Consider the following 12,734-nt stretch of genomic DNA (forward strand, 5'->3'; position numbering starts at 1 on the left):
TGGCAATGTATTTCCCATAATAATTTTAAAAGTTAAATTTTCATCACTAAAGCATTACACTAATGCCCTCCTCTGTGTCAAAGTTAGAATAAAATATTTTGCTACATTTCAAGTATTACAGCTAACTTCACCCGCCTCCTTGTATGCTAGCTGCACCCTTTTCATGATAGTGCCACTCCTTTGGCTGGGAAAATGAAGTAGGACTTTCTCATCCGGAACTATCATCACTTATGTTTCACTGAGCTGTGTTTAGGAGGGTCCCTCTTTTTTTAGTAGTACAAAACTGCTGAAAAGCACGATCCAGAGATCCACAGATCCAGTGTACCAAATCCAGCTTGCCTTGGTCTCACAGCTGTTGGGAAAGTGTAAAGACGAGAGCCACAATACTTTAAGGTTGCCAGGTGTCCAGTTTTCAACCGGAACGCTTAGTTGAAAAGGGACTCTGGTGGCTCTGGTCAGCACTGCTGACCGGGCCATTAGAAGTCCAGTTGGCAGTGCAGCAAGGCTAAGGCAGGCTCTGTGCCTGCCTAGCTCCGCGCGGCTCCAGGAAGCGGCTGGAATGTCCGGCTCCTAGGCACAAGAGTGGCCATGGAGGCTCCGCACGCTGCCTCTGCCCCAGCGCTGACTCTGTAGCTCCCACTGGCGGGGAACTACGGCCAGTGGGAGCTGCGGGGGTGGTGCCTGCTGGCACGCACAGCGTGCAGAACCCCCCGACCCCTCTGCTTAAGGGCCAGACATACTGGCTGCTTCTGGGAGCTGCGCGGAGCCAGGGCAGGCAGGGAGCTTGCCTTAGCCCTGCTATGCCACCAACCAGGAGATGCCTGAGGTAAGCGCCGCCCAGCCGGAACCTGCACCCCAAGGCCCCTCTCGCACCCTAACCCCAGGTAGAAAACCCCCTCCTGCAACCAAACTCCCTCCCACAGCCCACACCCCAACCCCCTGCCCCAGTCCTGAGCCCCCTCCTGAACCCTCACCCCCTACCCAAGCCCAGTGAGGGTGGGGGAGAGCAAGCGATGGGGGTGGGGGGGGAGAACGGAGTGAGCGGGAGGCAGGGCCTCAGAGAAGCGGTGGGGCAAGGGTGTTCGATTTTGTGCGAACAGGAAGTTGGCAACCCTACCAGACTTACAGTTTATTTTTGTGATTAAGATTACTACCTAGAGGATTTTCCAAGTAACTATAAAATACTAATATAAAAGAATATCGGGAGAAATGTCTAGTTCTACATATTTCAAACAAATTTAAGAGGAAAGAATCAGCTTGAAATCTAACTAATTCTTAAGAAGACTTAAGAGTGATTTTAGTCCCACAGCCAATTTGTGTGTTTACAAGTAGAGCCCTGCGTGGATATAAATTAGTATCTACGGAACCGCAGGGCTCTCCCGGGAACTGCAGCGGTGAAAGGAGCAGGATGTGGGGCTGCCACACCCAAGAGCAAGCGCCTCATGCCGACAGCTCCTCGGGGTCAGTTGTACCACCCCCAGCCCTGCCCACTGTGACGGGCACCAGGCTCACTGGCAGCTGTCCCTGGTTGCACTCGTGTTCAAGCAGCACACCCACCCCCAGAGAAAAAAAGAGACAGACAGCTGCGTGGAAGGGATGTGGCATGGCTGGGGGTGGTACAGCCATGTCGGCATTGCTGCCGGCGAAGGGCGCTGGCTCCTGGGAGCGGCAGCCCCATGTTCTGTTCCTTTCAGTGCTGCAGTTCCGCAGATACCGATTTATATCCACGAATATAAATTTGTATCCATACAGAACTATTTACATGTCACATTTTCCTACTATTTAGTATGTTCCTCTCCTCCACTGCTTTGTGTGAAATGCAAACAAACAGAAGGGAAGCTGACTATAAGAAGGAAAATGGAGTTTTGTCAAATGCACTAGAACCGAAACAGATTTTTTCCCGTCATTTCATTCAGTTATAACTGTGTGATTTATAACACCAGTAGGTAAATAGTTTTCAGACAAGATTATAATTTAAGTTGATATGTATCTTTAAATCATACCTAAACTATAAAAGGTGAATGTAATGCAAATATGTTCTATAATATTTGAGGCCCTAAAAAGTCCTATAGATTTCAGCCCAGAACAGTCGGGATTGGTCTTCAAAACTATAAGAATGAAATAAATGTGATTTGGTGGTCGAACACCTCATACTCCTTCAAGAAAAGCCTAGCATGAACTGATCTGCCAGAGAACAAAGTTACTCATATGCTTTTCAACATTAAGCACATAAAACATCTCAAACAACATTCAACACATTTGTGAATTTTATATTTACAATACAGATTTGACTCATTTGTAAACCATAAAAAACAAATTATTGGGCTAGGGACACTGTGTATTAGGCCTAAATTCAAAACACAACACCTTAAGCACATCTTTAAGTGTTTTCCTGAATCAGGGCCTTAGCATCCTAAAAATCTAGCTACTGGCATAAATTACAAGTGAAAGTGAGTTATGATCTCAGCCTAGTACCCATTTGGGCACAAGAAAAATACACTCACTTGAGGAAAGCCTGTCAGATGTACCAAATACAACCACAGAATGAAAACAATGGGGACATCCGTAGGCCAGGATGAAGGTCTTTTGGCAAAGCTATATTGTGGAAGTAAGTTTGTGAGGATCAGGTCTTCACATAAGCATGAAATTCATTCTCAGATTAAAAAAAATTAAATAAATTACGCCACAACAAATGAAATTTGCAACACTTAAAAACCAGCCATACCATACTGCCTTCATTATTGCCAACCATAGTGTTATAGCTTCCAGTTAGTCTTCTCAGTTCTGTTACTTCAAATGTAACATCTAAACCATTTGGAAGGGCATCATCTCCTAAATAAACACATACATTTATTAGTGAGCACTGTACATTTAATACATTTCTTACAAGTAATCAGTTCAATATTGCTTTATATCTGTATAAAAGGCAACTTAACTTTTGTAAAACATTCTTTTAGAAATCAAAAATTGGTTGACTCAAATCTTCATGAATGGCTAAGTTATACAGAAAAATAATCTCACAAAATTAGAAGTCTCAATTAGAATCCGAGTATTTGCGTATAGGAGTTTGATTCTGTCATACATTTGGCTTTTTCAGCATCAGTCCTTTAGTTATGAACTAGTTTAACATACATTTGGTAACCTACCCTATGAAAACAGAGTTACACCGATTTTATCTTAGAAGAAGGTAGCTGTATCAAATAGTCACTGGAAATATAGTGTTCCCAATCTCCATGGGAAAGTACCATGCAATGTAAGCATTTTTTTCCCCCCCTCTTAAAAAATAAAAATAATTTCTGGCCCACTTGTCTTTGACCATCACAGTTTAGAGCAGTTGAGTTAAAGGGCATCTGCCTTTGCTCTAAGCAATTAGGCAATATGCCTTTAAGGAACAATGTATTATGTCACACAGACCTTCCATTTTCAGTAACAGAATATTTCCCAAATTAAACAGTCTCTTGATAACAGTAGGCCATTTCAACAGAAGCACTGTTCTGATAAGAGAAGGAAATTCAGAGGCTTCCTACCAACACATATTGCAGCAAAAGCATGAAACGTACAACTACATTAAAATTCTCAGATAATTCATTATTTTTATTTCTACCATATCACTAAATGTACACTTAAAAAAAAAAAAAAGACAAATTACTGAGATTTTTCATACTTCAGAGAGATTCTAATACTGACTGACAGCACCAGAAAATGAATTCCTCTATTTAGTCACAGAACAGGTATAGCACACAAGTTTCTCCACTCTGCCTTGACTACATGTCTCAGTCCTGACCTGTGGAGGATGCCACTAGGAGTGAAAAGGTAGTTCATTCTGTATGCCTATTCAATCTTTGGCCCCTCTGTTGAAACTACTTTGTTTTGTTTTGATTTAAAAGTAGTGTGAACTAGTAGTTAGAGACGAGGATGGGAATCAGGAGGCCAGACTGTCACAAAGACTTGCTGTGGAAACTTAGGCAAACTACTTGATTTCTATGTGCCTCAGTTTCCTTCTCAGTTAAAATGCTTTTCAAAGGTTGGTATTTTACTTGAGATCCTGGGATGAGAAGCAGTAAGCATGTATATGACGGGGCACATGCCCCACATTGGCAAATAATGGACTAACAGGGAATCTGAGAGCCCAATTAGCCCATTCTGGAGCACCTGGGGGGCCACAACTAATTAAGGATTAGCCCCAATTAGGGAGAACCAAGCTGAGCAGCACCTACAAAGGAAGGACTGCAGAGCCAATGGAAGAGGACTGAGACAGCAGAGCAGCAGTAGGGGACTGATACCCCAAGACTGACCCTGAAGGGAGAGCAGGAATGATGGGGTTCCAAGGTACCTGCCAGACAAGCTAAGTGACACCCTGAGAAAACACCTTAGCTACAGACTTGTAAAAGCTACACAGTCGACAAAACTCCAAGGAGAGAGGACTGGAGGGTGCAGCTCCATAGCAGACACCTGCATGCAGGCAAAGGTAGGAAACAGCTCAGGAAATCCGGGAAGGATCATAAAAAACAGACCCTTGCTTCTTATTACAAGGGCCCTGGGCTGGAACGAGAGGAGAAGAAGATGAGCCTGGCATCTCCTATTACACTATCCCTCTTGCGAAGGTGTAAGTCTCTGGAAAGGGACAAGGACTACAGGCCCGCTATGTGGCCATTAGGATTTTGGGTTTTCATTTGGACTTATTTCAGTACATTCCCCTTCCAGGGTAACCAAAAGAAAGGTGACCTGGCTGGAAAGCTTGGACATGATGCTGACCGCAACAGAACTAAAATGGTGATCAACTGTGGTTGCTAGAAGCAAGGGACCCTTTCAACGTCCCAAACTAATTTCAGGGGTTGCTACAGATTGAGGGCAACCGCTGAAAATGTGAAAAAAATGTATTATATGGACATTTGTCCATTGACGCCAACACAACCATACCATTTCACTTACGCCACCCAGCTATCTAACTGTATGAGTCTATTTATTAGAGCAATAACTAATAGCACATTAGTGGGTTCTAATCCTAACCTTTCACCTCCAGGCCTACACCTTTCATCCTACAATCTATCTAGTTTGGGTTAGAAGTTAGTTTAGTGACAATACTACTTATTGTATTTTCAAAATACATAGAAATACTCAGTATTCTTAAACAACTTTATTTTACCTTTAGTTCTTTCATATGGGATGAGAACACCCTGTAGTAAAACACAAACCCTTCAACTAAAGGTAGAAAACTGCAGTCTGGCTTTAAAGGATTAAACAAAGACACAATTATGTCATTGGATTTCTCTTATTTACTGTTAGTGTTGAGTGGGCAAATATCATAAATTTCATTATTTCAGACATTTAAATCTCAAATTTCACAGAGTTGTAACTGTACGGGTCCTGATCCAAAAAGGAGTTTGGAGGGCGGTGTCTCAAGGTTATTGTAGGAGCGGTTGAGATACTGCTACCTTTATGCCATCACAGCTGGGAAGCCGGAGAGTGGCAGCTGCTGGCCGGGAGACCAGATTTCACAGTCTGTGACACTTTTTTCATGGCCATGAATTTGGTAGGGCCCTATCTATAACCATGTACTTGCAAAATTTTTGTTGCAGAACCAGTGTGTATCCCATGCAGATAGGCTATGTACACCTCATCTGTGCACCACGGCTCTCAGCTCCATGTGAGCTCCCAGCACACTGCTATATAACAGATTCGGAAATGTGGATCCAGATAGAAATGGATTCATTTAGCACATTACACATGTGTGTGGCAGTGCAAGCTACTGCTTAAGTGTAACTTGGGGACAAATGTAGAAGAGAAAGATTCCTTCCTACCATAGAGGTGAAGATTTTGGCCTTTGACAGTTCACATCTCTCTCATGTCAAGCTGTCTGCAATCTAAGGCAGGCACCTCTGCATCTGTCATACTTGGTAAGTTGTCTTAGGGTAAACTAAGGCTTGGAAACTTTAAAAAATAATTCTAACTATCACAACATCAGATGGTAAGTGGGAGGCTTGCCCAGGGAAAGCTTCCTCCTCCCCGCTGGCAAGTGTTTTTGTCAAACTGTTTCACAGTTTGAAGTTGGATAAAACAATAGTGTCCTTCAAATTAGAGATGTCATTAGCATACAGACTTTCAAGGAGCTAGATGGTGTATACAGATAGAAAAAAGGCTAAATTATCGATTTATGATACCTTATCAGAACTATGAATGAAAGTTAGCTTTGAAAGATGAAAGTAAAACACTGATTTTAAAGAGATGAACTTGTATGTACAGTTCTGTAGCTCAGATACAAGCTATAAAACAGAAGATGTTGACACATGGTAATTTAAAGATCTTTTTTCTATGGTCATTTTAACACATTTGATCAATACAAAATAAAAGTTGATATTAAAAATGACAATACAATTCTTTACTGGACATTTTGAAATGATGTTAAGGAGAATACCTGAAAACAATGTAAAACTGCTACTGTATCAGATGAGTAAAGTCAGACAGCATACATGTTTACCCCCCCCCCCCCAAAAAAAAACAAAAACAAAAAAACAAAAACCACACACCCACACACACGCCCACCCCCCGTGGTAAAAGAATGTTAAGGTTGCAAAATCAAGCACTCTACAGTTAAGAAATTGCCCGTGCAATTTTAATTCAGCCCCCCTTCTGCATATGAATTATGATACAGCCTTTAATTACATGATCACATACTATTTTTTTTCCAGAGAACCCGTGCCTTATTCACTGAATAAGTAGTTGCACATTATTTCTTATTAGCACTCTCGTTCAATGTGTGGACACAAGCACACCTTCCAAAACCTGCACTAAATACAAAATTATTAATTTTCACATAGGCATTTCTATGGTGGTCTCACTATAATATCAGAATACTTCAAGCATAAATATATTCATCTTCACAATCTGTCCATGACATTAGGTGGTATTAATATCTTCATTTTACACCTGGAGAACTGAGGTACAGAGATAAAGGACAAAACTGTCAAGTGTTCACTAATTTTGGATGCCCTACTTGAAAAATCTAGGGCCTGATTTTTCAGAGTACAGCCCTTTATATGTTCAAATCACTGTTCCACACATTTCAGTTGCAGTTGTGAATGCTGAACACTTTGGCAAATTTGGCCCCAGGTGTGTCACAATAGGCAGCCAGAAAATGAGGAACACACAATTAATGACCATCTGTGAGGATTCTGGTTTAAGTGACTTGCCTGGCATCATACAGGAACTCTGTGGCAGAAGAAGGAACAGAATCCAATTCTTACCTTGACATGTATCAATCAGAACTTCCACCTGCCTAAAAATTCCTAGACGGAGCAACTGTTCACGAGCTTCATGTGATTTTCTCATTACCTATAGAATGAGAGAAGGAATTTGGATTGCACCTTACCAAGGAATCACTGGTACAATGGCTAAATAGCACAAAGAGATTCATATGTCATTCATAGATTTTGAATGGCTTCTATACACATTAGAACATAAATGCAAGAAGTTAAACACAAAGCATCCACCTCAATTTCCTGGTTTTGTTAACTTGCATCACCAACTTTATAATACTGAAGCATCCTTGCATATCCATTTTCTTTAAAACATTTTTAAAAAAGGAAAAAACCCTTCTGAACCATATCAGAGTTAACAAGGTAAGATCTTAACATCTCATTTGGATTCCTTATGTTTATCAACTGACTATACGTTAAACTCAAAAGTGTAGGTAAAAACCTCTCGTGTTAATTACTGTATTGAGTACTTACAGAAGGAGCTAGATATAAAGAACTTCTCTATAGAAGGAAAATGATCAGCAGAACTGTTGTATACAACGTAGCAGTGTCAGTCCCAGCATATTAGAAACACCACCTGGTGTCTCTAGCGGACTAATTCTCTTAGTGACTGAGACAAGCTTTCGAGCTTACAGGACCTGAAGAAGAGCTCTGTGTAAACTTGAAGGCTTGCCTCTTACACCAACAGAAGCTGGTCCAAAAAAAGAAATTACCTCAGAAGAACTCTAGCAGTATAAAGGTGGGGAGCAGCAATGAAAACTTCCCCACATTGTCCGGCCAACCTTATTCTAGACAGACGTCTACTCAAGAGTGAGAGAATATCCATACTGATTCAGACTTCAATCCCGGCTGACAATGCCACCAAAGTGCTAACTATGATAGCTGATGTCTTTTCTTTTTAAAGAACTGAATACAACTACATAACATAAATACATAATAAAGCGTGATTCCACTCTGAAAAGTGACTGAAAAAACATCATGGTGTTCTGTGTATGTTATCTCTGTTTATAAGAGAACAAAATAATTTTTCAATCAGTTCTGCACACTTAACCTGATCTGAAAGTCAAACTGGGTTTTCCTTTCTTGGGAATCATCAGTGGTAACAAAGACATTGCAGACTAGTAGCACAAGTGACAAGAGACTGGGCTGATGGGATACCCCATCACCTAATTTTAAAAAAAAAACAAAAAACTACATTTGGCCTATAGGTTTACTCATCTAACTAGTACCTGTAAGTGGCTTGGTAAATTTTTCAAGTCTGGAATGTTTTGCAGAGCATCTGCCACTCACTACAATACTTACATCAATGAGGTTTTTAGCCTTGAAAAGGTCACCAATTTCATACATGATAATGTCATCTTTAGTCCTTCCAAGTCCATCGAAGTGTACATGTTGAACCACCACCTAAACATAAAATGACTATTAACAAAAAAAAGAAATTAAACCACCTAGACATCAATAATACTGTAGTCTGACTGAAGGTACAAGATTATAGGATTAATTTGTGAATTACTATTAATTTATAATATCAGGGACCAATACGAGCACCAATCCTGGATTGTAGTTAATTATTTCCATTAACAAGAATTATGTTGAAAAACAGATTTCCTAACTCCAAATTAAGAACGGATTACAGGAAAAGACTACACTAAGAGTCCATAGCTACTAGGATTTTAGTTATATCTTTATGAAGAAGTCAGTCATTGGCTGAAACCATATGATCTTGAACACAAGACCTAAACATATAGTTCTCTATGTACTTCCTTTACCACTTACATATAAGCAAGGAGTTTAAATAGACAGTCAAAAATAAGTCTCAAATACCTGAGTAAATATTAAACATTCCATCACCATCTGAATATTATAAACTAAAACACATAGCAAGGTCTACAATACTACAAGATACCGAATGGTTTTTTTTTTAAACTCAAATTGTTTTTTGTCTATATAGCAGAGTACTGTAGCTAGTTTATCTGATTTTAATGCACTATATTGATTAAATCTGCCTTATTTTCTCCAAGCTTTTCAGTACACATAGCTTTGGGACTTATTACTCACTGCCAAAAAAAAACAAAAAAAAAAACACTACCCCTACCTAAGAAACAAACAAAACCCCCCAAATGATTAGATGCTCCTTTTTCTAATAAAATAGAAGATAGTTGCAACCTACCATCACTGGCAACCCTACAGTAATAAACTGGTGTGCACATGTAATAGAATTAAAACATTTTTTATTGAGGAAAGAGACTTCATTACCAAGCTTCCAGGAGGAGTGACTATGAACAAAGTCCAGGAAAGGAAACATCTTTAAAAATGAGAACATTATGTTCTTAAACATATTAAATGTATTTAACAACATATTTTGTAGGAAAAACAGGGTTGATAAAATATGATTATCTTTTATTTTAATTGGATTTTATTTAAATTGAATAAATTTTTTTTAGATAAACCTATTTAAAATTAAGTAAGAAATTGACAAACTACGTTAAGGCTAGACTTGGCAGAATTCGATTTTTTTAAAATAATTTTTAAGTTTTTTTAAATATTTTTGTCAATTTAAATGTTTACAGTTGCAGGAAATTATGGAGGAAAAGACAATATGTAATGACAGTAGATGTTGAGATTCTAAAAATTTAAAGTTTTATAACTGTTCAAACACAAATTTTCAACAGCATATCGATATATACGAAGTAAACATCCTTAAATCAAAAACTTTATTAAGTTCCCAAGCAGCAGTTTTCTTACTATGCCTATCTGCACATTTATCATCATCGATGGAAATATTTCTTGCTGGTTTTTCTCTCTCTCTCTCTGTGTGTGTGTGTGTGTGTGTTGAAATCGATGTTCACCAACATTTACCAATAAAAATCTAACACCTCCAAACCTTGTTAATGCCTTAAATTAATATAATGCATTGAAATCATTTACATTAAATACCAAAAATAATATTAAACAGTAGATCAGCTTGCCAAGTTTTAAAGAAAGTCAGACACCGAACTAGCGGATGTCACTGGCTAAGCACCTGGAACCAGAGTTTACTGACGTGCTGAATCAACTGTTGACCACAGTAGCCTCTACGGCATGTGCAGAGAAAGTTTTTTTTTTTTGTTTCAGTTTATTCAACTAGTTCAGTTGAACTAGTTCATTCAAAGATAAGAAACCAACTAGGAGCTGAAAAAGAAGGAAAGCTTGTTTTCCCTCTTCCAATCTATGAATAAAGCAAGGTGTGAGAGGATGAAATCTACTAGTTCCAAAATCTTGAAGAACATGGTTGCCAGAAACAAACAATTAGTTCAATTCACTAACTACAGATAATTAAGGCTATGATTTAGTCACTGAGATTGCGGAAGTCACAGATTCCGTGACTTCCAGCGACCTCTATGACTTCAGCCTGCACGGGTCAGGAACTGCAGGGTCCCCCACAGCCTGCGGTGGGACAGAACTGCAGGGTACCCCTGCCATCTCTGGCGGCCCCTGGAGCTCCAAGTCACCACAGGTGGCAGAGAAACCCCCATAGCTCCTGGCTGCGGCTGGGGAACCCGTGACAAAATCTTAGCCTTACAAATAATATTTTGTTTAATATCAGTTTTAAATGTAAAACATGTTTTGCTAAACTTTGATAAATTTCTTATGTATTCAGCACTTGTATTTAAAAAAAATGTGCATTTAATTGAATTTCCATCTAAATACAGCTTGACACAAATCACTAGTAAAAAATTAGCCATCTAGTAAATAAGAAATGCATTCAACATTTTTAACATAATAAAATGTAAAAGTTAAGAATCTGAATAAATGTAAGTTATATAATTGCTTAAATAAATGGCTACAGACATAGTGCAGCCTCCTGGTTAGCAAAAAGCAGCACCAAATTCAGTATGAAAGCTATATTTAGTTGCAACTCAACAATCAATCAACTTTTTATCAGGAAAAGAACTAAAAAGTACAAATGCAAAACATGATTAAAATCAATTACTTAAATCATTTTAATAACTGTTTGCCGATTTTAATCACCGAATAACAAAGGAAACCAGACATTACTGGATTCATTCTCTTCTTTTGTATCTCAAATACTGGTTTGGGATAGTCCCTACAAATAAAAGATTTAAATAAAACATTCACACCCATTGATTAGGAACTCACATCTTTGTTTTCAAGGACTTCCTGCTTGGCTTCAGGTTCAACTTCAACTAGTTCAGGTTCATCTCCTAGAGCACCAAAGTCAGACCCACTCACTGGAAGAGGCTCCAGACTCTTAATAAAATATATACACAAAATAATTGGCATTTGCTATTTAATAAATTAAACATTTTGTACCACATCAGAGAGTTTTTTTCTTGTGAGGAAAATTCTCACCATTCTGCCCATCATATTATAATGAATGACAATAACATAAATAGAAGAGAGAAAATACTGGACATTACATGTATGTATTTGTACAGTATATATTTGCTGAAAGTTTTATAATATATAGAATAATTTCCTTGTTGAGAGTGTTTTCTTTAGTAAGATATGATATACAGTAAGTTATGTCTGCCTAGAAAAAAGTACAGTATGTTTCTTTAAATCACTACACAGTTTTGCAGGAGAACAAGTTCCTTTCCTTTATAAAATTTCAAATATTTAACTTTTCTGATATTATTCACCAGCCCTTCAAAAATACTTGTATAATTCAATTTTTAATAGGCATCTATGCTTGTCGGTCATCTTATTTTTAAGGCATACTTTCACTATGTGAAATGATACGCAAAATTAAAGATATCATAACATTTGGTTTAGAAAGAAAAACAGGTTTTTCAGCATGTTACTTTGTTATGTGGCTTAAATCTTTTTAGATTTGCAAACACAAGGTTTTCTTCCTATCACCAGCCCTCTGAACATCATTCTAAGAACATGACTCATCAATGTTGGAGTCTGCTTTTGAGGTGAGAAGGTAAGTCAGTTCAGTTTCCCAACTAAAAATGGGTTTGTTTGCTATAGTTTATAGCATTATGAAATAAGAACAATAAGAACTTCACGAAGTCGTGGAATACCCTCTTACACTACTGCTTATATCAGACTTCAGCAACAATCTCTATGGCAAGGTCACCAGCAGAGTATACGCTGAATCGCTTCAGGGAGAAGCTATTCTTTTGCAACACAGGAAATGCCATACTGCACCAGACCCAAGGTCCAACTAGTTCAGTATCCTGTCTCTAACAACAACCAGTAACAGCTGAGTCAGAGGAAGGTTTCAGAACATTGCAGTAGGGAGATGTGGAATAATCTGCCCCCACATTAGGTCTTATTCTGATCTCTACCAGAAATTTGCTTAAACCCTTAAGAATGAGGCTTAATACCACCTTCAAAATTTTTATAATTATGACAACTCTGGATATCCTTGATATGCATATAAATGTCCAATCATTTTTTAGAATCTTACTAAGTTCTTGGTCTCAGTAACTTCCTGTAACAATAAATTCCACTGTCTGATTACATATT

The 12,734-nt window shown here is 38.6% G+C and overlaps 1 protein-coding gene across 1 annotated transcript in view; it reads right to left on the bottom strand.

The window, feature by feature from the left end:
- The window catches only part of SAMM50 (SAMM50 sorting and assembly machinery component), a 34,071-nt gene that overhangs the window by 19,201 nt on the left and 2,136 nt on the right, over window positions 1–12,734 (bottom strand). The window contains exons 2-5 of the mRNA XM_073316621.1: window positions 11,397–11,507; window positions 8,559–8,660; window positions 7,245–7,332; window positions 2,726–2,832 (exon numbers count right to left, since the gene is read on the bottom strand). Coding sequence (XP_073172722.1) covers window positions 2,726–2,832; window positions 7,245–7,332; window positions 8,559–8,660; window positions 11,397–11,507 — 408 coding nt within the window. The remainder of the gene's footprint in view (window positions 1–2,725; window positions 2,833–7,244; window positions 7,333–8,558; window positions 8,661–11,396; window positions 11,508–12,734) is intronic.

This window comes from Lepidochelys kempii, chromosome 1 (genome assembly GCF_965140265.1).
Source record: "Lepidochelys kempii isolate rLepKem1 chromosome 1, rLepKem1.hap2, whole genome shotgun sequence".
NCBI lineage: Eukaryota > Metazoa > Chordata > Testudines > Cheloniidae > Lepidochelys > Lepidochelys kempii.